At 43.8% G+C, this 26,896-nt stretch overlaps 1 protein-coding gene across 2 annotated transcripts; it reads right to left on the reverse strand.

Annotated features, from left to right (window-relative positions):
• Window positions 1-1,225: 1,225 nt before the first annotated feature.
• Window positions 1,226-26,529, reverse strand: Iho1 (interactor of HORMAD1 1). 2 transcript variants are annotated; one of them, XM_052720948.1, is made up of 8 exons: window positions 26,448-26,529; window positions 24,253-24,318; window positions 20,113-20,287; window positions 14,965-15,128; window positions 9,714-9,762; window positions 9,219-9,306; window positions 7,409-7,512; window positions 1,226-5,867 (listed from the first exon to the last, which is right to left on the reverse strand). In XM_052720948.1, exons 2-8 carry the CDS (start codon window positions 24,306-24,308, stop codon window positions 4,755-4,757), a joined length of 1,749 nt encoding a protein of 582 aa, XP_052576908.1. In that variant the 5' UTR covers window positions 24,309-24,318; window positions 26,448-26,529; the 3' UTR covers window positions 1,226-4,754. The 2 variants fall into 2 exon arrangements, with proteins under 2 accessions (XP_052576908.1, XP_052576919.1); XM_052720959.1 differs by lacking the exon at window positions 26,448-26,529 and adding an exon at window positions 25,850-26,356.
• Between the last annotated feature and the right edge of the window lie 367 nt (window positions 26,530-26,896).

Below are 26,896 nucleotides of genomic sequence, written 5' to 3' on the forward strand. Positions count from 1 at the left end.
AAATCTAAATTACAAACCTATCCAGCAACTGTTTTCTGGGCACACTGGGTGAAGGAAGAGCTGCTAGGAATTGTCTGAGAGAGAGAAGTGGGCAAGAGCAGGAGCCTCTTGGAGCTTCTGAAGCAACAGGAGGAAGGTGGCAAAAGGATCTCTGTAAGGCTCAAATCTCAAGACAGGGCTTTTGTGTGTGGCGGGAGGTTGATTTTGGTTTTTCAAGACAGAATTTCTCTGTGTAGCCCTGGCTGTCCTGGAACTCAATCTGTAGACCAGGCTGGCCTTGAACTCAGAGATGCACCTGCCTCTGCCTCCTAGTGCTCGGATGAAAGGCGTGCATCACCACACCTGGCTTGAGACGGGGTTTTTAAAAAAGCTATTTGCCTAAAAATGCAGCCTCTACCCCAGTAAGTACCAAGTCAGACACTTTGTGTGCTGGGAACACAGCAAGGACAAGGCATGTGTTGTTCTTACTTCTGGAGTCTATAACTCTAATCAAGGCAAGTGAAACACGAATACGAACTCAGCTACATCAGTGTGAGATAAAACAGAGCAAGAGAGTGAATGGTCCTCAGAACCCACATGGTTTTGGCAGGTGAGGACCAGCGCTGGGCTCTGGCTCTCTCTCGGGCTCTCGCTCTCTCTCTCTCTCTCTCTCTCTCTCTCTCTCTCTCTCTCTCTCTCTCTCTCTCTCTCTGTGAGGACCAGCACACTCTCCTCTCTCTCTCTCTCTCTCTCTCTCTCTCTCTCTCTCTCTCACTGTCTCTCTCTGTGAGGACCAGTGCTCTCTCTCTCTCTCTCAAAGTAAAAGGGCCATTTTGCCAGCGATATGGGTGATATGTAAATTGATGCTGGACTGTCAGGCAATTAAGTGCTGTTGTGAGCTTCATTTCCATCCTGGAGTAACAGAGGGTGGAGCACTCAGCAGGCTCTCCATCCTCCCACCCCTAGACCTCCCACTACATCCGCCCCTCTATAGCTACATACAGCTCTAGGAGCATCTGAAGAGCCAAAAATGTGTGTTCCAGGGACGTGCTTGAGACTGTGTCATGCTCACCAAGTCTGGCAGCAAAAAAAAAAAAAAAAAAAAGTAAAAAGCCACAGGAATAAACGAAGAAACAGAGTACCCTTGACTGCCAGAGACAGGCAGTGTCTTGAGTTTCCCACTTACGTCTATAAACCAGCCCGCACATGAACACTGAATCACACAAAGTGAAGGACTGCTGAAGACTAGGGCATCTCTGGCATTTTACAGTTACATGGTTCAAAAAGGGCTCAGTCATTAACACTAATTGAAAAACACTGTAAATTCACAGGATCTCAACTTTGAATAAAAATATTAAAACAACAAACATCAACAAAGATAAAAATAAAGTATAACAACTACTGCATTGTTCACCAGAAATAAGGTCCTTTGGTCTCGAAGCTTCCTTCCGATGGCTTAGTGAGCAACAGTAACAGGGAAGGGCTGGAAGGAGCCTTTTGGGTAGTGGGGTTGCAGCTTCTCATACCTCTCTGTGCACAGGCAATGGAGCCCAGCAGGGGCTGCGATGGAGGCTGCAGAGGGAGAGTAAACAGCCAGCCTATATGGTCCACAGGAAGAAGAGGCCAGCACAGCCTGAGGCAGAATCCAGGCTGGAACTACGTTGGCCTAAGAGAAGACGGCTGTGATTGTCCACATATGTGGGAGGTCCAGGCTACAAAGGCCCTTGGTCTGGAAATAAGAGAACGGTCTGGCACTCTGCCAATGGTATCATAGGTAGATTCAAGTCCTACAGAATTATATGGGAACACACTCCTAAAAGAAAGTCACTTCTTTCTGTAACAGTTTAGTCTCCGGGGGCTGGAAACTGGCTTAGAAACGGGCAATTCCAGGAAACCACTCATTCCATGAAGCTTCTCCCCAACTGACTTCCTTCACTACCCCTTTTCTGTTCCTTCCTCCCTTCCCTTCTCTTCTCCTCCCTTTCTTCCTCTCCCCCTGCCCCCTCTCTCTTGTGAGATGCAGTATCACTGTGTAGCCTGGGCTGGCATTGAACCTGGGTCCTATTGTCCCAACCCCCCTGAATTACAATCATGTGCCACCACACCCAGAGGTTTAGTTGTTGTTTGTTGTTTTTCTTTTTCCACTTTGCACATGTGGGGTGTGGGTGCACATGCATGTGTGGTGTGTGGGCACATGTGGGTGTGGGTGTACATGCATGTGGAAGCTGAAGTTGATTTTAGGAGTCATCCTCAATCAATCACCTATTTATTGAGGTAGGATCTCTTAAACAGAACTCACAGACACAGCTAGTTTTGTTAGCCAGCTTGTTCTGTCTCCACCTTCCAAGGCTGGAATTACAGATGGGCTGACTCACCTACACAGCATTTTTATGTGGATTTCTAGGATCTGAACTTTTGTATGGCAAGTGATTTAATTGCTGAACCATCTTCCAGCCCATTTTTGGTTTTAGTGGTTTTTTTTAATTACAAAGAAATATGTATGTGTTGCAAAAATTGAAAAATTTCAAAGTCAGTCATAGTGTTTTATGCCCACAACTCCAGTATTTGAGAGGCTGAAGAAAGGGAATTGCCATGAGTTTGAGCCTAGTCTGGACTTTATAATGAATTCCATGTAATCAGTGTCTTCAAAAACAAAAATAACAAAAACTATCAACAAGATATAAATGGAATGTCAAAGTCTAATATAAAAGCCTATTGCTTGGCCAGGGGTCGGTGCCCACACCATTAATCTCAGCACTTGGGAGGTAGGGGCAGGCAGATCACTATAAATTTGAGGCTAGCCTGGTCTACAGAGCAAGTTCCAGGACACAAGGCTACACAGAGAAACCCTGTCTTGAAATTAAAAAAAAAAAAAAAAAGTCTACTGCTTTCTAACAATATAGGAAGTTCTACAAATATATTAGTTTTGATTATTTTGGTCTTGTTTTTGCATTTTATTTAGAACTCTGTGGGAAATTTGGGACCCTGAGATGCTTTTTGAATTATTTTTCTAAAAAGTTTAATTTTGCCAGGCTTGGTGGTGTACACTTTTAATCCCATCACTCTAGGGGCAGAGGTAGGCAGATCTCTTTGAGTTATAGGATAGCCTGACAAATCTCAAGAAAGATTTATTCTTCGTAATGTGTATGTGTGTATGTCTTTGTGTGTAAGCAACAGGTGTAGGTGTGTGTGTGTATGTGTGTATGTGTGTGTGTGTGTGTGTGTGTGTGTGTGTGTGTGTGTGTGTGTGTAGGTGCCCAAGGAAGACAGAAGAGGGCATCAGATGACCTGGAGTTGGAGTCAGGCAGTTGTGAGCTGCCTTTTGTAGGTACTGGACACAGAACTCTGCTCCTTGGCAAGAGTATATACTTTTAACTGCCAAGCCATCTTTCAGGCTCGATTTATTTTTAATTAGCATACTAGGTATTAGATATTATTATGTCATTTTTAAACAAAGACCAGTTAGTTCAAAAGAGTGATTGAAGGGCTATAGTTTGGTGGTAGAATACTTCCGTACAATGCACAAGGTCCTAGGTTTGAACCCTAGGAAGGAAAAAAAAAAGTGATTGAAGCCAGGTGTAGAGGCAAGAGGATCAGAAGTAGTTCAAGGTCACCTTTGGTTACAATAATGAGTTTGAGGCTAGCCAGTATGGGTTATGTGTGACTTAGTAACAAATAACAACAAAAGTAATTGAAAAACTGAATGGAGAAAAACAGCCAGGGAAAAAAATAATACACTCACTTGGCTTAGGAGTCCCAGTGCTATGAAGTTTGGTCTATATCACCTCTCAAAGCCAGTCCCCCACCCCCACCCCCCACCCCTGGATCTCATAATGTAGCCATAATAGGTCTAGAACACCCTATGTAAACCAGGCTAGCCTCAAATCTGAAGCAATTCTGGTCTCTGCTTCCTGAATGTTGGGATTGCAGTTATAAACCACCATGTCCAACTCTCACAGGCATCTCCTTTTTTTTTTTTTTTTTTTCATTTGGTTTTGGTTTTATCAAGATGGGGTTTCCCTGTGTAGCCTTGGCTGTCCTGGAACTAGCACTGTAGACCAGATAAGGCTGGCCTCGAACTCAAAGAGATCCACCTGCCTCTGCCTCCCAAGTGCTGAGATTAAAGTGCTCCACCACTGCCCAGCTAACACTCTGTTCTTAAGTAGACTGATTTACAGCTGAGAATTGAGACATGCTTGTAGTACCTGCACTGGAGGCTGAGGCAGGAGGATTGTAAATACAAGGCCAGCAAGCCTACACAATGAACTCCTGTCTAATAGTGTGTCCTGTAACATGTCCTCTCATGCAAAAGACAAAACTCTTTGACAGTATAACTAGATTGAAAAATAATAATAAAATTCTGAGGTTCAGAAAGTTATCCATCAGGTGTAGGGACTGTTTCAAGAGCTAGTCATGCAGCCACGAGAATTCTGAGAGTTCTTCTAGATTGTATTCATAAGGAAGCTATGCCCCTTCCTTTTACCAGATACACACAACTGCCTTCCTGATGCCTCACCATAGCTAACAGAGCTTGTCAGTTTATCACTATCTCCATACATTTCTTCCTCTTAACTGAGGATGTACTTACTTCTATGCCCTTGTCATGAGTGCCCATAATACTGGGTTCTCACCCACCTCCTACTGACCACCATCAGCCAGGGCCTCTGACTCTGAGGCTGGATAAGCCAGCTTCAGATACTGTATGCTACTGCCCAGTCCAAATGTTTGTCTTTCTGAGATCAACGAACCACCAGCTGAAGTCACTGTTGGCAGCTTTAGAAGTTATCATCACTGCTGTCAAAATCAGGATCGCAGAGCAAATTCTTCCCTCCCTTCTTACAGAGATGAGGCTCTGGGTTTTCAAGGCTGAGGTCACTGAACCAATTTATCTGCTGATCCCCCTGGGAACTGCTGGATAAGCACTCCTGGTCTGGGGAGGAGCGCTGGGTAGACTGCAGGATTCCCCCATGTGCTTCCCTTGTTGTCTTACTGGTCCTTACTCTTCCTCCCAGAATATGACGGGCTGACTTTGTGGAGCTTCTTGGAGCCCGCCAACTGATGAGGGGCCCCTGTGGGCTAGAAACTGGAGACTGGGGACTTGCATGCTTAGCGATGAAAGCACAGGCCTTCCTTGGGGTTTGTTCTCGCTTCCTAGATAGAAGCCTGCCTCTCTGTGATTTCCTGGGTTGCTGCTTCTTGCCTTTCCTCCCTTTTCCTCGGGTTCTGCCTTTCTGTTCAGTTGCTGACTGCTCAAACGAGTCAGAACACATGCTTTGGGCTTCATATTTGGGGCAGACATTCTTCACTCTGGATTCAAACTTATTTAAGTCCAGCTGTGAGGCTTCTTGGGCAGTTAGTTCCTGGTCACTGCCAGCCTTCTGGCTTGGGAGGCTAGAGCAGTGGTTACTGAGGCTTCTGGTGGTGATAACCCAGTTCTTGCAGTAAGTCTGCATGGTCTTGTTCTTCAAATGCTCATTTCCTCTATGGGGCCCATCTGTTGGCAATGTAGCCTTTTGAAAAACATCACTCTCTGCTCCTTCATCCAAGATGCCAAACTCCCTAGGCCTCTGGGAACTCCTAGAACTCCTACTGGGATTCCCTGTAGGAGACACCTGGGCCTGCTGAGCAGCTGGCTCCTCAGAGGTGTATTTTTCCTGCCTGGTAAAATGAAGGCTCTGGGCCTGAGCTGGTGAGGTCTGGGAGGTGCTGTCTTTCAGACGCCCAGCTACCTGAGGTGCAGAGATGAGTTTTTTCAGCTCTTCTACAACACCAGGCACACTGAACTGGCCCAGCTTCTCACAAAGCTGCTGGAAGTCCTTATTCTGCTGGGCAACTAAAACTTCAAGGTTCTTCAGGTTGGATTTCATCTCCATAAACTCAGCTTGTTTCTGGGGAAGGTAGTGAGAAAGAGGAGAGTGATGGTCACAATAAAATGTGACAGCAGCCGGGCGGTGGTGGCGCACGCCTTTAATCCCAGCACTCGGGAGGCAGAGCCAGGTGGATCTCTGTGAGTTCGAGGCCAGCCTGGGCTACCAAGTGAGTTCCAGGAAAGGCACAAAGCTACACAGAGAAACCCTGTCTCGAAAAACCAAAAAAAAAAAAAAAAAAAATGTGACAGCAGATGTGGGTATGGGAGCTCAGACCCTAATCCCAGCACTTAGATGGCTGAGTCAAGAGGACTAGCATGGGGGCTGGAGAGATGGTTCAGTGACTTAGAGCACAGGTTAAAAGCACTCTGCAAGAGGACCCAGGTTCAGTTCCCAGCACCCACATGATGGCTTACAACCATCTCTAACTCCAGTTCCAGGGGATCTAATGCCCTCTTCTGACTTCCATGAGAACAAGGCACAAACACGGTACAGAGACATATATGTAGGCAAAGCACTTATATATAAAAAAAATAAAACAAGTTAATTTTAAAATATAAACTAAAAAGAGGATTAGCTGAATCTGAGGCTAGCTTGAGTTACATAGTAGCTTCTAAACAGCCTGAGCTACAGGAGAGAGACCCTGTCTCAAAATATAAAAACAAAAAAAACTAAGAGAACCAACCAGTGGACCAAGTCTTGTGTTTGGTTGGAATCTCCACCTTACTCCTGCTTGATCCGGAAAGTCCCATTTTCTCTCTCCAAACTCTGCCTCTCAGAGAATCTCCAACAAAGATAAAGGGCCCAAAAGCCCTGTTCCACATTCTTGGTAACTATTGCAACTTCTGCTGTTGCTGATAGCAGCCCAAGACCCCCGCCTAGACCATACTAGACCAGCTTGTGGCAAACACATCATCACCCTGCACCTACAAACTATGTAATCCCCTGCTTTAGTTCCAGGGTATGTCTTCTCTGGTTATTTGCTCAAATAAACCTGTTATACTTTTTCAGTTCGACTTGATCTGGCTTACTGTGTTTGTTTTATTTTTCAAGACAGGGTTTCTCTGTGTAACAGTTCTCTGGCTGTCCTGGAACTCGCTTCATAGACCAGGCTGGCCTTGAACTCACAGAGATCCGCCTGCCTCTGCCTCCCAAGTGCTGGGATTAAAGGCCTGTGCCACCACCTCCCAGCTTGGCTTACTATGTTGGCAGAGAAACCTATTGTCAGGGGACAGAAAACCTATTAGCTTGTCTCTCACAGAGTAAGCATAGCTTCACTGTGAGCACGGCCTGAGTACACATGTTGCCAGGGAACCCCGAGGGTAGGCTGTATCCTGACTTACTAAAAAGAACCATCCTGGTTTCTGGTCTTGGATGAAAATTTCTCACACACTAAGTGTCTCTCTTGGTCTTAGAGACAAAGCCAAAAGCACACCAGGGCATACCATGTATCTTTAGCCTCAGCTACTTGGAAGGCTGGGGCAAGATCACTTGGGTGCAGCACCTCAAGATAAGCCTGGATAACAAGGTAAGGCAAAGCAAGAGCTTGCATTTATACTTACAGTTTCAAATCTCTTCTGTATCTCAAGGATGGCCTGTTCCATATTGCCTTTGTCTCGTACTGCCTCAAACATCAAGTCACGCTGGACCTGTGCAGTCTCTTGAACTAAATACAAAACAAGGACAGTTTTTCCTAATAAATTGTTTTTCCATAAGTACAAAGAGAAGCACCTATACCTTTCAGGATTATATAAAATACTTTGTGTGAAATGCCTGATGCAGAAAGAAAAATAAACAATAAATAATAGACAAATGACAAGCTGGGCGGCGAACTTACTCTGTAACCAGGCTGGACTCAGGTTCACAGACAGCCTCCTGCCTCCACTTCCCGAGTGCTGGGACTAAAGGCGTGTGCCACCACCCAGCACTCCTTTACCTCTTCTTCTGTCATGGCAATAGAAAGCTTGACTGGAGCACTGACAACTGAGTCACCCTATCACATTGTACAAGGGAACAGCCTCATGTGCCTCTGTTCTCAGCATTGCTAATTCTTGTGAGGGCAACAGTTCTAGTTCTAACATCTCTAAACAGATGGACAGTTGCCCTGTGTGTAGCCAAGGTTGGAAATCAGTAGATAAACAGTACAGTGCTTCTTTTCAGACAGATGGGAATTATTTTATGAGCTACTCAAAGGCATTGATTTTTTGTAAATCATGAGTAATTCATCCCTTGGCATGTGAATAAGCTGACTTGAATTAGTTTAAAATAAAAAATAAACAAAATGCAAACAAGTACAGATGCATAATCATCTACTTTTCTTAGAAAATTCTACAGGAGTATTTAGCTAAGGAGAATTGTGCGTTGACTGTTTATAAGGGCGTTCATCTACATGTAAAAACACTTAATTGGTGGGGAAGGGGATTTTACAAACCTCACATTATAACTGACATTGAGACCAGGACTGATTCACCACAAAACAACTCTCACTGAAACCAAGGCAGTGAGAAGAACAGCAAGTGACTGGAATATTTCTAACTCCTAAGGGGGAGTATGTCCATAGACAGGACATCGGGCAAGCCATGTGAGACTAGGGAAGCTGCTGATTCATTTTAGGCATGAGGTATGAAGGCTGGCAGAACTACCACACCCTGAGACAGCAAGATTACTGAGTAGAGGAGTAGTACACACAAAAGCCACCATGGGATTAAAATGTTAGCATGGGCTAGAGAGATGGCTTAGTGGTTAAGAGCACTCCTGCTCTTCCTGAGGACCTGGGTTCGATTCCCAGCACTTACACATTGTGGAAGTTTACAACTGTAACTCTAGTTATAGGGGATACATCTACATTCTAAAGTCTGAAATAGCTAAGTGATGTTCTCTAATACATACTTTTATAACTCAGCTGTTCCAGACCAGCCAGGCCTACACAGACAGACTTTTCTCAAAAAAAAAAAAAAAAAAAAAAAAAAAAAACAACCCACAAAGGTTTACAAGCAGGGTGTGGTAACACAAGCCTTTAATCCCAGAACCTGGGAAGCAGAGGTAGGCAGATCTCTGTGAGTTCCAGGACAGCCTGGTAATAAGTTCCAAATCAGCCAGGGCTATGTAGAGAGATACCCTGTCACAAAACAAAACAAAATAAAAACAAACAAAAAAGTGTTGTCACATAGCAGTAGGGTCCACTATCCAGGCCCAACTTTATACACCTATCCTCTCATCTTAAACAGTATAGAATCACACCCTGGAAACCTGGCTAAGGTCAGAAGGGTCACACTCATGGCTCACTAGTGCCCTCTACTGCTAACATCAACCTTGAGAGGCTAACAAAAATTCACAAAAAGAACCAGACAAAAATAAACCTGGGACACTCACTTGTCTTGGCTATAGTCTCCAAAGAATCCAAAATAGACTGGCTTCTTGAACTGAGATGTTCCTCAGACTTTTCCACAGATGTCTGCAGCTAAGAAACCCAAAATTAAGAAAGAAATCACATGGGGACTGGAGAAGTGGCTCAGGTTGGGAGTACTGTCTGCTCTTCCAGAAGACCAGGGTTTGATTCCCAGCACTCACATGATGGCTCACAACTGTCTATAATTCCAATTCCAGGGGATACAATGCCTTCTTCTGGCCTCCAAGGGCACTGCACACGCGTGGTGTACAGACATATATGCAGACAAAACACCCAAACACATGAAATAAACATAAATTTTAAAAAGAGAAAAAAACAAAAAAAGCACAAACTGTTGTCTTGTCATCGAATCATGAAATGGTAAACATGCTGCTAGCTACATTTGCTGACGTCACTACAATGATTACCATTCCTAAGATACACAATGCTCTAATTCGCTGCAACTTAACTCAACTTACCTTGTGAATGACTTCTTGAAAATGAGAAACAAAGTTGTACAGCATCTCACTATAGTTAAGAAAAAAAGGGGGGAGAATAAATCTTTGTGCCATATTGAAATAGCATATAACATCTGATTATGGCGGGTGTTCATCTAGCATCAAAACATTGCTTGATCAGAGCTGGAAACTCTGAGAAATCTCAGTTATCCAGCCAAAACTCAACTGAGTTCCAATGTGCAAGTCATCACATTTTTCTTCTTTACATTCTGCTGCTTCTTTATTTTCCTTTTATTCCTATTTTTTTATATTTATTTATTTTTAAAGATTTATTTACTTATTATGTATACAGTGTTCTGTTTGCATGTATCCCTGCAGGCCAGAAGAGGGAGACAGATCTCATTACAGATGGTTGTGAGTCACCATATGGGTGCTGGGAATTGAACTCAGGACCTCTGGAAGAGCAGCCAGTGTTCTTAACCTCTGAGCCATCTCTCCAGCCCAGATTTATTTATTTTGTGTGAGTGTTTTGTCTGCATTGTGTGTCTCTGAGCACCATACGCATGCCTGATGTCCGAGGAGGTCAGAAGAGGTTGTTAGATCTTCTGGAACTGGAGTTTTAAGGATGTTTGTGAACCACCATGTGGGTGCTGAGAACCAAGCCTAAGTTCTCCACAAAAGCAATTAGTGCTGAGCCATCTCTCCAGCTCTTTTTCCTAATTTTAGAAGCAGGTGGATTTCTGTGAGTTCAAGGCCAGCCTACATAGAGAGCTCCTGGCCAACCATGGCTACATAGTAAGACTGTGTTTCAAAACAACAAGCAAACAAAACCATGCACACAAATAGTTTTTTTAAATTACACATTTTGCGTTTCTTAAATTTTAAATTTACATTTATTTCATGTGTGTGTGCACCCACAAATGCACAGCACCCATGCGGAGGCTAGAGAAAAACTTGAGGGAGTTGGTGCTCTCCTTCAGCCACAGAGATTCCAGGGATTAAAGTCAGGTTGTCAGGTTGTCAATAAGTATTTTTACCGCTGAGGCTTAGCCACCAACTGGCCCCCTGCCTTTTTTATTACATTCATTTAGAGTGTATGTGTGTATTGTAGACATGGAGGTCAGAGAACAACTTGTGAGAGTTAGTTCTTTCTTTTCACCATGTGAGTCCCAGGGATTAAATCAAGTCATCAGGTTTTGTAGCAAGTTCCTTTACCCATTCAATGTATTTTCAGGTTTTATTCTAAATATTTATAATTTTATGTGCATGAGCAGTCTGTAAGTACGTATTTATTGGAGGACAGAAGAGAGCACTGGATCCCCTGGAAGTGGAGTTACAGTTGTGAGCTATCATGAGTGCCGAGAACTGAACCTGGGTCCTCTACAAGAGCAGCAAATGCTCTTAGCTGCTGAGCCTTCTCTCCAGTCCCTCAGTCAGTGTTTTTAATGTAGGATTACATATTAGTCCAGTCTTGTCTGCAATTCCTGGTAATGCTCCTGCTTCAACCTTCTAAATGCTGAGAATTTAGAGAGAAAACCACCATGCTTGGCTTCTGATATCCTTTCTTTTCTTCTCATTTGTGTATTTGTGTGTGTGTGTGTGTGTGTGTGTGTGTGTGTGTGTGTGTGTGTGTGTGTGTGTGTACTGTATGTGTGGAGGTCAGAGGACAACTTTTAAGAGGCTGCTCTCTCTTTCTGCCATGTGGGCTCTAGGGATTGAATTCAGCTCACTGTTAGGCCTAGCAGGAAGCACCATCTTGTTGGTCCCAGCTGAGAGATATATTTGTTTTCTTTTCTTCCCCTCATCCCCGCCCATGACAGGGTTTCTGTGTAGCCCTGGCTATCCTGGAACTTGCTCTGTAGACCAGGCTGGCCTTGAACTCAGAGACCCACCTGTCTCTGCCTCCTCAGTGCTGGGATTAAAGGCGTGCGCCACCACTGGGCTTCTTTTTCATTTTTAAGATAAGGTCTCATTAGGTAGCCCTCATTGGCCTGGAACTTTATGTAGACCAGCCTGGTATTGAACATTAATGATCTGCCTGCCTCTGCTTTCTGAAGACATGCACTACTACATCCGGTTTAAATTTTTGTTTCGTTCGTTTTTTCAGGACTGTTCACTATGTAGCTCTGGCTGTCCTGGAACTAAATTTGGAAACCAGACCTCGAACTCACAGAGATCTACCTACCTCTGCTCAAATGCTGAGATAAAGGAATGTGCCATTACGTCTGGCTTAAATTTAATTTGTATTTTACATGTATGAGTGTTTTGCCTACATATATGTATGTACATCACGTGTGTGCTTGGTGTCCCCAGAGTCCAGAAGAGGACATCAGGTTCTCTGGAACTGAAGTTACAGGTGGTTGTGAACGACCATGTTGGTGCTGAGAACTGAACCCAGCTCCTTGGGAAGTGCAGTAATAGCCCCCCTAATGATCCTAGGGGGTTATTTCTTAATCAACTGAATAAGAAACTTCATATAGAACAGCACTGGGGAAGCAGAAGCAGGCAGATCTCAGATCTCTCTGAGTTCAAGGCCAGAGCAAGTTCCAGGACAGCCAGGGCTACACAGAGAAACCTTGTCTCAAAGAAAAAAAGAAAAGAAAAAGAAATTCTGTCCACATCTAGCTGTGCATGGTGACTCATTCCTTTAGTACCTGCACTGGGAGAGAGGAGGGGTGGAAGAGGTAGTTGAATACCTGGCAGTTCCAAAGTCAGCCTGCTCTATATAGTGAGACCCTATCTAAAAAAAAGTGAGAAAATAAGTCTTACACTTGGGCTTAAGAATTCATCTATTACACTGGATTGAGGGTATCATTCAGTGGTAGAACACTTGCCTAATGTTTGAGAAGCCCTATGTTCAATTACCAGCATTACACAAGACAAAAATCATGTACCATAAACACATCTAGTCTGGTGATGATAGTAGCGCATGCCTTTAATCCTAGCACTCAGGAAGCAGAGGCAGGCAGATCTCTGTGAGTTCGAGGCCAGCCTGGTGAATTCTAGGACAGACAGGGGCCACACAGAGAAATCTTGTCTTGAAAAACCAAAATAATAATAATAATAATAATAATAATAATAATAATAACAATAATAATAAATGTCATCTAATATCCTATGCTAGATGATCTGGAAAGATAAAAATTAAATTAGAAGGCAGAAATTTAGGCAGAAGCAATATAATATTAGTTGAATTTTGCATTTTTTTAAATAGAGTTTTTGTTTTCCAGAGACAAAAAGCTACATTCAAATCTACAATTCACACTGAGGAAAGCAAAGAGGAATTACTAGCTAAGTGTTAGTGGCTCATGCCTATAACCCCAGCACTTGAGAAACTAAGGCAGAAGGATTACTACAAATTTAAAGCCAGTCTGGGCTATACAGTGGGGTCCTGTCTCAAACAAACAAAAGCATATTAGAAAAATTAAAAGGCTAGAGTTTGAGTATTGGGAAATCAGCTCAGTGGGTAAGTACTTACTACGTAAACATGAGGTCTTGAGATCTATCCCAAGCACCCACGTAAAAAGCTAGGCCATACTCTTTTAATTGCAGGGTCTCAACAGCCAGCTAAGCTAGCCTAATTAGTGAGCCGCAGGTCCTGGTGAGAGACCTTGCCTCAAAAACCAAGGCAGGGTGGGTGGGAAAACAGCTTAGTGGGTAGAATATTTGCTGTTTGGAGCCCCAGCATGTACATAAAGTCAAGCACGGTGATGCATGTCTCTAATTCCAGTGCTGGGGAGACAGAAACAAGATCCTTGGGACTTGCTAGCTAGCTAGTGAAAGATGAATCCATGAGGTCAAAGTTTACCAAGACAAAAAATTAGGTGGAAAAGAAAAAAGATGGAGAATGATAAAGGAAAACATCTGAAGCTCACCTCTGGTCTCCATAGACAGGGACGGGGACACACACACACACACTGTGATGGCTAGTTTTAATTGTCAACTTGACACAATGTAGAATCACCTGAGAAAGGAATCTCAGGAAGAATTATCCAGATTAAGATAGTCTGTGGGTATATTTCTTGGTGATTGTCTTGATTACATTAATTGACATGGGAAGACTCAGCCTAAAAGTGGGCAGCATCACTCCCTAGGTGTGGGTCCTGGACTGTGTAAGAAGGGAAGAGGACATGCATGCATGCATTCTTCTTTGCTCTCCAACTGGGGATGCGCTGCCACCAGCTGCTTTATGTTCCTGCTGTCTTGACTTCTCTACAAAGACGGACTGTAACCTAAACTTGGGAGCCCAGTGAACTCTTTTGTCTTCAGGTTGCTTTTGTCTGGGTATTTTATAATAGGCAGCAACAAAAATGAAACTAATACACAAGCAAAGTAAAGAAAAGCAAGAGTGCTTTGCAATTTTTGTTTGGAGATAAAGTCTGCAGTAGTTGGTCCAAACTGACTTGCAAATAGAACTCACTGTGTTGCCAAAGATGACCTTGAACTCCTGACCCTCCTGCTTCTGCCAACTAAAAGCTGGGATTACAGGTGCAAACCCCAACATTCAGCTTCCAATGTTGTCCTCCTTCTTTTTCATTTAATATTTGTTTATTTTATGGAGATAGAGAATAAACCTAGAGTCCTGTCGTGCTAAGTAAGCACTACTGCTGATATACATAGGGTGGGCAGGCTACATGATACCCTTAAAACAAAAAAACCCAAGTTAATCTTTATCAATGTGCAGGTACATTACCCAAAATAATGATGACCTGACTAGAGACAAAAGAAGGAAGATTGCCCTCCTGGGTTGTGACATCCGGTTTCTTCTGCTCCCAAACACTGGAGCTCCTAGGTCAAACTTCAAGACTTAATGAGCAGCCATCTCTCACCTGCCTTCTATGGCCCTCTGATTCATACTTATATCACTGGCTTCCCTGGTTCTCTAGCTTGCATATGACAGATTTATGGGATTTCCATAATAAATCAGATTCTTTATCTTTCTCTGTCACTGATACCCCACACTGTGTGTGTAATACTGATTCTGTTTCTGTTTCCTATGCACAACCCTAATACATGCTATTATACTGAAATTGAAATTTTTTTTTTCCAAGACAGGGTTTCTCAGTGTAACTTTGGTGCCTGTCCTGGATCTTGCTCTGCAGACCAGGCTGGCCTCGAACTCAGAGATCCGCCTGGCTCTGCCTCCCGAGTGCAGGGGTTAAAGGCGTGCGCCACTGCCCCCTGGCTGAAATTGAATTATTTGATTATTGATAGTACATTTGTTTTCTTCAGAAAACATGAGCTTTCTCATCCTCTTAAAAGGTGTGTGTACCTGTCACATTTGTCCGTTGTCCTTTGTTTTTTTTCCTCAAACTGTTTCAAGAGTCCTTTTGATTTTCCAACTGGCAAAGGAAGAGAAAACAAGCCTTCATCCTTTGTATCGCCTCCAAACAACTGGGGCTTTGTCTGGTATTTCGTGAAAATACTAGGTTCATTCTGTTAAACGAAAAAAAAAAATCAACATCAAATTCCACACACTCTTCTCTGTACAATGCAGAATTTAATGGCATTTAAATACCAAGCATATGGTTGCAAATAAAGCACAGAGCTCCATTATTTGTATCTACCAGGAAATTATAATAAAGAAACTTTCTAAGTTAATACAGTTTCTACCTTAACAGCACAGAAATATTAAAATTTTAACTAAAATGGTTCAAAACCAACTGAATACATTTATAGGAAAAAACAGAAGATGATTTACTCTGTCTCTGAGAAGTGGTATTAAAGCACTTGGGAGGCAGAGGCAGGTGAATCTCTGTGAGTTCGAGGCCAGCCTGGTCTACAAAGCGAGTTCCAGGAAAGGTGCAAAGCTACACAGAGAAACCCTGTCTCAAAAAAAAAAAAAGTTTCACATTAATATATTTTTAGCTCACGATTGAGCCTGTATGGTAATGAGTATTCAGAGACGGGTAATGCCTGGGGGGGGGGTGGCGCTCACCAACCTAAGACAGAACACCTGTGTGGCCTGGGCAGATGTCTCCATGACGGGTAAGGTGACCTGCTGACGTCCCATGCAACCTAAGTCAGAAGCTCATTTTTTAGTAAAAGGGGGAACCTGTAGGGCCCTGGCCCCCATTTTGGGTAACTGTTGCCTTGCTTGCTGACCTTGACCTTGATATCCTCCCTATGCTAATTCCCTGCCAGGTTCCACCCTCCTGAATGCTTAAGGGAAGTTCCTTGTCTGTGTATCCTACATAATGGGCGTTAACAGCTTAGATGCAAGATTGTAAAACATCTGTAGCGAACTTCTGCCCTCCAGGGTTCTCCCATTGTGCTGTAAGCCTGTATTTAAGACCTCCTCCCTCCTTCAATAAACGGCATTGGGCATTAAAAAAAAAAATAAAAAAATATAAAAAAATTTAAAAAATATATATTTTTTAGCTATTTTTAGCTTCTGTTGAACTCAGTATCTGTTGATAACTTCCACAAGGCTCATAAAGTGCACAAGCTGTAGTACAAAGAGCCATTTCCTTTATTTCTTAGGAAAAATGTGTTCTAAATATTCAGGAAGTCAATTTATGTCTTATATCACTAGCATCAATTATTTTTTGGTTTTGGATTTTTGTTTGTTTGTTTGAATTTATTTTTATTTTATGTGCATTGGTGTTTTGCCATGGGTATCCAGTCCCCTAGAACTAGAATTACAGTCGGTTGTGAGCTGCCATGTGGGTCCTGGGAATTGAACTCGAGTTATCTGGAAGAACAGTCAGTGCTCTTAACCACTGAGCCATCTCTCTAGGTCCTGATTTTGACTTTTTTGAACAGGGTTTCACTGTGTAGTTCCTGGCTGTCCTGAACTTTGCTCTGAAGACCAGGTTGGCTTCCAACTCACAGAGATCTACGTAACTCTGCCTCCCAAATGCTGGGATTAAAGTGTGCACCACCATGCCTGGCACAATTCATCCCGTTTTTAATAGGTTGGGGAGATGGTTTAGGTAAAGGCACCTGCTGCCAAGCCTGACTACCTAAATTTGTTTCCTGGAACTTGGGAGAGACCTGATTTCCACAAGTTCTCTGACTTCAGTGCTTATGGTTGTTTGAATAAGAATGACCACAAAGGCTCATATATTTGAATGCTTAGTCACTAGGGAGTGGCACTATTTAAAAGGATGAGAAGGCTTAGGAGGTATGGCCCTGTTGGAAGAAGTATGTCACTGAGGCTGGGCTTTGAGGTTTCAAAAGCCATGCCAAGCTTACAAAGCCTGCCTACAAATCAGGATGTAGCTCTCAGCTACTGCTCCAGCATCTGCCTGCATGCTGCTATTCTCCCCACCATGATGATAATGTATCAAACCTCTGAAACTAAAAGCAAGCCCCCAGTTGATGCTTTCTCTTATAAGAGTTGTCTTGGTCATAGTGTCTCTTCACAGCAATAGAACATTGTGTAAGACAGTACTCAACCTCCACAAATAAATAAATAAATGTTATTAGTTTTCATAAAAAGTTAACTAAGTAGTGGTGCAAGCCAGGAGGTTCAAAAGATCAAAGTCACACCTAGGAGATGGCTCAGCTGGTAAAGATGCTTGCCACCAAGCCTGCCAACCTGTGCCCCATTCCTGGAATTCACACAGTAGAAGGTCAGAACCCTCTCCACCAAGGTGTCCTCTGTGCCCAAAGACACAAACAATAAAAAACAAATAAATAAATACATGTAAAATTAATAATAATAAAGAAGTTCATGGTCATCTTTGGCTACACAGTTAGTTTGGCTATTCAGTGAGTCTGAGGCTAGCCAGGACAATATGAGACTGTCTCAGAAGCAAAGACACAATAAGAAGCAATTGTAATGGGCCATAAAACAACACAGGAAAGCAGTGGGAAACTTGCTGGGAAGAAGGGATTTATTGGGAAGGAGAAGCATATGAGAGAAGATAATGGGAACCAAAGTACATCATACATATATGAAATTGTCAAAGAACAAATGTTTTAAATTATTTCTTTTTATGGTGTTTTGCCTGCATGTATGTTTGTGTGAAGGTGTTAGATCCCCTGGAACTGGAGTTACAGAAAATTGTGAGCTGCCATGTGGATGCTGGGAACTGAACCTGGTCCTCTGGAAGAGCAGCCAGTGATCTCAACTGCTGAGCCATCTCTCCAGCCCCAAGAATAAATGTTTTAAAAATTAGAGAGCTGGGGGTTGGGGATTTAGCTCAGTGGTAGAGCGATTGCTTAGCAAGTGCCAAGGCCCTGGGTTCGATCCTCAGCTCCAGAAAAAAAAAAAAAATTAGAGAGCTGTGTCTATAGCTCATTGGTAAAACACTTGCCCTACTAGGCCCTAGGTTCCATCAACAGACTGAAAAAATAAAATTTGTCACTTTATTCCTTTTCTTTAAGTCAAGGGGCTGATTTTTACTTATTTAATCGTGTGTGTGTGTGTGTGTGTGTGTGTGTGTGTGTGTGTGTGTGTGTGTCTATGACTGTGGGCATGTGTGTACCATGGCACATGTGTGGAGGTCAGAGGACAATCTCAGGTGTTGGAAGAAGAGTTGGTCTTTGTTTTTCACTGCTGGATATGACAGGCTAGCTGGCCTGTTGTGCAAGGACCAAGTAGATGCCACAACAGGCTGCTCAGTCTTCTCTCAGAGATCAGGCCTCAATTTCAGTTTTTCTGAGACTTGAGCAAGCAGTTTCTGGGAGGGCCATGAACAAAAGACATAGTCCTTGCAGTAGCTCCCTTTTTGCACGTACTCTGACTGTTCAATGTTCAGTCAATTGTTTACTGTCTGGGACCACTGACCAACTTAGAGCTACGTGCATGGGTCAATGTGAACGTGTGAAGCCAGATAGTCTCCATGGCAGCTCAAGGACAAAGCCTGGGACTTGTCCAGGCCTGCCCAAAAATGAAAACTGTAACCCCCCAACCAGTAAATTCAAAGGTTATACACCCTCACCCAATCATTTGACCCCAAGGCTTGTACCACCCTGTTTGCGGTTTTTCCCTTTAAAAACCCCTCATTCTGAGAGCTCAGGGCCGTCCTCCTCCACCCACTGTGTCAGATGTTGGATGCTGACCAGGTCCGGGTTTGCTTGTTTGTCATAAACCCCTTTGTGTTTTGCATCACATATTGGCTCTGTGGTGGTCCTGCTCAGAGGTCTTGCAATGTGGCCACAACAGCTGGACTCCTGTCTCTCTCTCCCATCTCCTTGAATGAGTGCAAGGTTACAGATATGTGCTGCCAAGCCTGAATTCTACATGAGCTCTAGGAATTCTAACTCAGGTCTTCAAGTCTATAAGCAAGCCCTTGTCTCACTGAATCATTGTTCTAACCCCCTTTATTACAAAAGCGTCAAGTATGATGGTGCATGCCTTGAATCCCAGGATTCTCAAGCAAGAGGCAGGCAGATCTCTGTGAGTTCATGGCCAGTCTACAAAGTTAGTTCCAGACTTTGTCTAAGAAAACAAACAAATAAATTCATCTTAAAAAGCCATTGTTTCTTATGAATTTTCATAATAGTATATGATTAGGCTAGGAAATATGAATATTTGCCTCTCCTAAAAAACAAATGGTCGCTGGGCGGTGGTGGCTCACGCCTTTAATCCCAGCACTCGGGAGGCAGAGGCAGGTGGATCTCTGTGAGTTCGAGGCCAGCCTGGACTGCCAAGTGAGTTCCAGGAAAGGCGCAAAGCTACACAGAGAAACCCTGTCTCCAAAAACCAAAAAAAAAAAAAAAAAAAAAAAACAACAAAAAAAAAACAAATGGTCAAGGGATTGACACTACTCTATGTTGTTTTGGCAATAAAAGAAACTATACATATAAGTGGTTTTTGTTTGGTTTGGTTTTTTTCTTTCAAGATAGGGTTTCTCTGTGTAGTAGCTCTGGCTATCCTGGAACTTACTTTGTAGACCAGGCAGGCCTTGAACTAACAGAGATCTGCCTGCCTCTGCCTCCCTAGTGTTGGGTCGCTACTGCCTGGCCATAGAAGTGTTTTAAATTTCAGACTTCTAGGTTCATTAAGCCAGTCATGAATCAGCTGGGAATGGTAGTGGATGCTTTAATCCCAATACTCAGGAGGAGGCAGATCTCTAATTCAAGGCTATATACCTTGATATATATAACCTGGTCTATATAAAGGGTTCCAGGACAGCCAAGGCTACATAGTGAGACCCTGACTCAAAAACCAAGCTAAACCAAACCAAATGTCATCAATCAAGCACTAATTCATTTAGGATAGTAAATCTTCAGAGTACAATTCTAGGGTATGTTCATATTCCAATAGAATAATTCTCTTTTTAGTTTCTCTGCATAAGAACTATGAAATATATGCAGTGAAATTCCAGAAATCAGAGTTAGGATGGTGGCTTATACCTATAACCCCAATAACCAGGAGGCTGAGACAGGAAGATGAAATTTAGACTGGCCTACACATCAAGATTCTGTCTCAAAAAGAAAAATTTAACTAGCTGGAAATCAGACTCACATCTACAGAATTCTGTTGTGTCTGTTTTGGATGTCTTGAGTAGGCACCAACATCCAAGGATGTGGACAGAATCTCTGAATTTTCTGGACAAAACTGAGATCCAAAGAGGAACTGGGAATCACTGAGAGAAGAACCATCAGTCTGGTTACTATTCCAGTTAGATGGTTTAGTGATCCTGAAATGAAGCAAGAAAACATTAAGTAAACACACATCCTGAACAAATGAAATCATAACGCACAGCCACTACTTCAGAGTATTTTGTTTTGCTGTTGAGACAGGGTCTCTCTGTTCTGTAGCTCTGGGTGTGTTTGTGTTCACCTCTAAGTGCTCTCTACACTGCCTCGATGACCTCTACAGAACCACAAGGAAATTATGAATGCCCACATTTGGATTCTGCCAACTGGAGAACAAGCAAATGGAAATTCAACAGAAAGGATGGACACAACTATTCCGGTATCACAGCATTTTGAGCTATAACACTATTTTTTTAGACAAAAGTTTATAAAACTTTTAGGGATTAAGGGACTTCTTTTTAAAAAAACGAATTTGTGCCGGGCAGCAGTGGCGCACACCTTTAATCCTAGCACTCGGGAGGCAGAGCCAGGCAGATCTCTGTGAGTTCAAGGCCAGCCTGGTCTACAGAGTGAGATCCAGGACAGGCACCAAAGTTACACAGAGAAACCCTGTCTCGAAAAAACAAACCAAACCAAACCAAAACAAAACAAAAATAATTTCATTGTTGTTTTATTGTTTTTTTGAGACAGCGTTTCTCTGTGTAGTCCTGGACAATCTGGAACTAGTTTTGTAGACCAGGCTGGCCTCAAACTCACATAGATCCGCCTACTTCTGACTCCCAAGTGTAGGGACTGAAAGTATGCACCATCATGTCTGGCCAAAAATAATTTTGAGTACAAAAAAGTAAAAACTGTTAGGGAAAGACTGCTCAACAGGTAGAGGCACTTGCCACATAAGCCTGGTAAGCTGACAACCTGGAACTCATAAAGGCAGGAGATGAGAATCATCTCCTCTGAATTTCATACACATACCATAGCATGTGTACCCTCCCCCAAACACACACAAAAAAAATTTAAAAAGTAGAACTTGGGCTGGAGAGATGGCTCAGAGGTTAAGAGCACTGCTTGTTCTTCCAAAGGTCCTGAGTTCAATTCCCAGCAACCACATGGTGGCTCACAACCACCTGTAATGAGATCTGGTGCACTCTTCTGGCCTGCAGGGATATGTGTAGACAGAACACTATATACATGATAAATAAATAAATCTGAAAAAAAAAAGTAGAACTTTACTTAAAGTGAATTCTATTACATATCATTTTTGTGAATTTTTTTTTCTGAGACAGGGTTTCTCTGTGTAACTTTGGTGCCTATCCAGGATCTCACTCTGTAGACCAGGTTGGCCTTGAACTCACAGAGATCCGCCTGGCTCTGCCTCCTGAGTGCTGGGATCAAAGGCGTGTGCCACCACTGCCCGGCCATTTTTGTGAATTTTTAAACCTATGAAAATACATATTTTTAACCTAACATTTGGAAAGTGAAGGAAGGGGAACAGGACTGGAGAGAGAAGGAACTGTAACAATACAAACACAAGAGCCTGAGCTGGGGGTGGCTTTAACCCTGTTACAAGCCTTTAATCCCAGAAACTCACAAGCAGAGGCAGGCAGATCTTTGTGAGTTAAAGGCTGGCCTGGTCTACATAGTGAGTTACAGAACTGCCAGGGCTATGTATAGAAACTGCCTCAAAAACAAAACAAGCCGGGTGGTGGTGGTGCAAGCCTTTAATCCCAGCACTCGGGGGGGCAGAGCCAGGCGAATCTCTGTGAGTTCAAGGCCAGCCTGGTCTACACAGCAAGATCCAGGACAGGCACCAAAACTACACAGAGAAACCCTGTCTCCAAAAACAAAAACAAAACAAAACAAAACATCCACAAAGCCTGGTATGGTGGCTCCTACAATTCCTACTGTAATGCTGGCACTTAGGAGATGGGGGCAGGAATATAAGGAGTTCAAAGGCAGCCTGTGCTATGTAAGACCTTAACACAGCCGGGGGGTGGTGGCCCATGCACTTGGAGGTAGCATTCAAGAGGTAGAGACAGGCGTATCTCAGTGAGTTCAGGGCCAGTCTGGTCTACAAAGTGAGTTCCAGAATAGCCAGAGCTGTTACACAGAGTAACCTTGTCTCAAAAAACAAACAAACAACAACAACAAAAAACCCCCAAAACTAGAAATGGGTCAAGTAGCAGTTGCACATGCATTTCAAAACCTTGTCTAGACAAACAAGAAATGGGGCCAGCAAGCTGGCTCAGTGGGTAAAAGTGCTTGCCCCTAAATTCAATCCCTGAGGCTCACGTGTGGAAAGAACTAACTCCACATGTCCTCTACCTCTACATACATTCTATAGCATGTGCATGCTCGCTCTCTCTCTCTCTCTCTCTCTCTCACACACACACACACACACACACACACACACACCACAATAAATGTAGAAAAATTTAACTACAAATTAAGCCTTACTATGACTAAATGCTTGTATCTCTGAAAGTTTTTTTTCTTTTTTTTTTTTTTTTTGGTTTTTCGAGACAGGGTTTCTCTGTGTAGCTTTGCACCTTTCCTGGAACTCACTCTGTAGCCCTGGCTGTCCTGGAACTCACTCTGTAGACCAGGCTAGGCTGGAACTCAAGAGATCTATCTGCCTATGCCTCCCAAGTGCTGGGACTAAAGGCATGAGACACCACTGCCCAGCCTGACATAGGATTGTGCCCTAAAGCAATGATAGAAATGACAGAATTAAACAAAGTTTTCTCTACTTTATATAAACAGCAAGCCCTTTTGGAGAAATAAAAAGAAGAGTGGGTTTTAAAATAATATTTACTTAATTTTATGTGGATGTGCCTGCATGTATGTATGTATACCATGTTCCATGTGTTTAGTGCCCAAGGAGGTAAGGGTGTCAGATCCCTTAGAACTGGAGTTACAGATGGCAGTAAACCACCACACGGGCACCGGGAAATGAACCTGGGTCTTCTGCAAAAGCAGTAAGTGCTCTTAACTGGAGCCATCACTCCAGACCCTAGGTTTTTCTTTTCTTTTTTAAATCAAATTGGCAAGTTTCCTTGGGAAAGTGTTAGGAAAGAAAGAAACTATCCAGTGATGAAGGCATGCAAAAAACAATTTAAATCCCTTTTCAGAGAGTCCTCCCCCCAGTTTAGAAAAGGTAGGTTTATTGCAGTCTGGTGGACACTAGTCTAAAACCTCAGTGGACAGTGGACACAGTATGCACAGTATCCCACTGGGTTTTGCTGGTAGCTGGAGTGGCTCTTCTCTTCAGAACAGCTACAAATTACATTACACAAACAGACATTGAACACTGTACTTATTTTATTTCTTTCTATTCCAAAAGCATTGCTTAATTCAGGTCAGTTTCAAGATTGGGGCTCTATATCTGATTCTCACAGATCCAGTCCCAAGACTGAATGTTGTATACAGAGCTGATATACAGAGCTTCACTGATACTATCTACAGGTGTGTCTGTGTAGATGTTCAAATGCATAGTCATGTGGATGCAGGTGTACGTGTGGGTGGGTGAGTGGGTGGGTGCGTGTATGAACAGCATCTGTATGGAAATCAAAGGACAACACTGGGTGCTTGCTTGTCCTTAGGTGCCTTCCATCTTTTGTTGGAGACAAGGTCTCTCACTGGAACTTTGCCACACATGCCAAGCTGGCTAGCCTGTGAGCTTCCAGAGCTGTCTCTATCTCTCAACTCACCATGGATGGGATATCAGGCATATGTCACTGTGCCCAACTTTTTATATGGGTTTGGGGATTCAAACTCAAGTCTTCACACTTGACAGGCAAACACTTTACCCTGGGCTATCTCCCCTAAACTGACATCACTTTTCCAATCAGAAAATAAGTGAGAGGAAAAGGACAAGCATAAAAAGGAATAGCAGTAATGGAGGAGAAGAAAAAGAGAGGCAATATAGAAACTCTAGCATTATTCAACAGCCACTCCAGCTATAGGAATGAGAATTTCTAGGAAATCAATAAAACCACAGGACTTAAATATCAAAACAAAACAAAACAACAACAACAACAAAAAAAAAACCAAAACCTAGGAAACTTACCCAGAGCCTGAGGGAATACTGAGCATCTCTTTGATATTCCAGACATTAAAATTCATTTTAATACTTCTATTAGAGAACAGAGAAATATCCAGAACATTAATACAGTATAACATTTCCAAATGTACTAATTACATGTAAGAACATTTCAGCAGTTTTGTTCTGATCCAACTGGTGAGAAATTCCACTACTTAATGTGCCCCAAGTAAGACCTTACCTGCTATCAAATTGCACAGTGAGCCAGATGTGTTGGTTACACACCTGTAATCTTAACTCTAAGAGGTGGAAGCAGGAAGACTGGGACAAGTTTAATGGCAACCTAAGCTTCATAGGGAGTCTGGAAGAACTCTGTAAATTTGAAGCCAGCCTTATCTACATAGTGAATTCCAGGCCAGCTAGAGCTACACAGTGCTACCCTGTGATAGGGGCTGGAGGGATGGCTCAGTGGTTAACAGTACTGGCTGCTTTTCCAAAGGACCCAGGTTTGATTCCTAGCACCCACATGGCTGGCAGATCACCATCTGTTAACTTGAGTCCTGAGGGCCCCGACACCCTCTTCTGGCCTCCTCAGGCACTGTATGCATGTGGTATACAGACAAACATGTAGGCAAAACATCCATACAGATAAATAAAATTTATTTTGAAAAACTTGTGATAATGCCAATCATAGTGGGGCACATCCATAATTTCAGCACTAGAGAAACCAAGGCAGAGGACAGAGAGTTCAAGGCCACCATGGACTACCTATCGAGAGGCTGTCTCCGACAAAGGGCAAGGGTATATTCTTATTATTCTCTTGAGTATGTCTAAGGCCCACATGGGCTAATGTCCTCAGCCTCAGCTTGTCCTTTGTGCTTTTACTTGTTTCCTGTTAGCTAAATGAGCTTTTAACTTTCCACAGAACAGCCCTTTCCTTAATGATTCTACCAGACAAGAATACAAGATAAGCCATTCCAATATGCCTATCCATCAAGGTAAATGACACCTTAAATGCACAGATTTGAACCTTTCAAGTGCAGGGTTCCCTGTTCATTTATCAACCCATCTTTAGTAAAGAAAGTATGAAAGAAGAAAGTGAAGCCACTATCTCTACAAGAAAAGCTCTGGATGAATAAAGAATGTGTGTGAAAAGAGGGTGGTCCTAGCCGTCAGAGTGACTCCTCTGAGATTTTTTTTTTTTCTGTGAGACAGGGTTTCTCCATGTAGCCCTGATTGTCCTAGAACTCTGCCTGCCTCTGCCTCCCAAGTGCTGGGATTAAAGGCTGTGCCTCCACCGTCTGGCTTCCAGCTTAATTTGGGGGGCCGGGTGTGTGTGTGTGGGGGGGTAGGGTTCCACTACTTAACAAGAGATAGACCTGAAATTCCCTAGAGCTCAGGCTGTCCTAGAATTTGCCATTCTCCTGTCCCAGCTCTGCGAATCCTTCCAGCACCTCCCTCCACACCCTATGTCCTATATCCTCTATATCCCCTCACACCCCTCTTCCTTTAATGCAGAAAAAGCCAGGCTCTTCCTCAGACTTCTGGTCCTCTTCCACATAATCGCCAGGAGGAATTGTTAATTCTCATAGTGTCTGGTCAAGAATCTCTCTCCACACTGTACCTTGGCTTCCAGTGTTTTCCTGGGCTGAATTCAAGTTGCTACGGCCATGTAGGTGTCTGGAGGAGTCCTACAATTAGCTGAAAAGCTTGGAGCAGAGTGTTCTGATTTAAGCATAATCCCTGCTGTTTTATAGACTAGTTTATTTGTCTATTCTCCTGTTTCATATTAAACACAGCAAGAGGAAAAAAAAAAAAAAAGAAATCTCTCTCCAAGGGCTAAAGAGATAGCTCAACAGGCAAAGGTGCTTGCTGCCGACCCCGAGAACACAAGTTCGATCCCCAAGACCCACATGACGGAAGGCGAGAACCAATTCTTCCAAGTTGCTCCCTGACCTTCACGCGACTCCCTCAGGACGTAAGTATAACGCAACACCATGTCTGAAGCGGCCCTCCAAGCTCCTGGACCCTTTCTGCTGTGTGCTTCCCAGGCGGAAGCTTTGTTTGTTCGGATTGTTCCCAACAGCAAGGACGAGTCCAGTCGGCTCCGGTTCTCCCCGGAAGGCCAGGCTTCCAGGGGCCCTCCCACGGGTCCCCCGCGTGCTCCCACCCCTCCCGACTCCTCACGCCCCACCCGCGGCCCACGCCGCCCGTGCCCTCACCGCCGCCGCCCGCGCGTGTCACACGCGCACACGTCAGGCTTCGCCGCCGCCGAGAGACGCGTGCGAGGGGGAAACCCCACCGAGTGAGGCCCCGCCCCCGGGGAGCGCTGACCAATGGGAATGCCGCTCCGTGGCTCCGCCCCGCGGCCGCACGAGGCCGAAGGCCTTTAACGGTTTTAACGGTCGTCCTAACGGTCTTACCGTCCGGGGCCCAACGGTTTCCGACGACGACGTGTCACCAAGCACCTTGAGCCAGAGCTAGCTCAAAGCCCATGGGGTTGGACCCTCAGGCCCGGTCCCCAGCCTGACCCCCTCCGAGCCCTCCGCCCCCCACTTCTCACCGGAAAGTGGAGGCGGGAACCTCGGAATGCCCGAGGCCGCCTGTGCGGGCAGCGAGAGGGTGCACGGAGGGAGTCGGGTGTGGGCAGCCAGGGCGGAGCCCCCGGAAC

Source organism: Peromyscus californicus, unplaced genomic scaffold (assembly GCF_007827085.1).
Source record: "Peromyscus californicus insignis strain IS unplaced genomic scaffold, ASM782708v3 Scaffold_11__1_contigs__length_118956290, whole genome shotgun sequence".
Classification (NCBI taxonomy): Eukaryota; Metazoa; Chordata; class Mammalia; order Rodentia; family Cricetidae; genus Peromyscus; species Peromyscus californicus.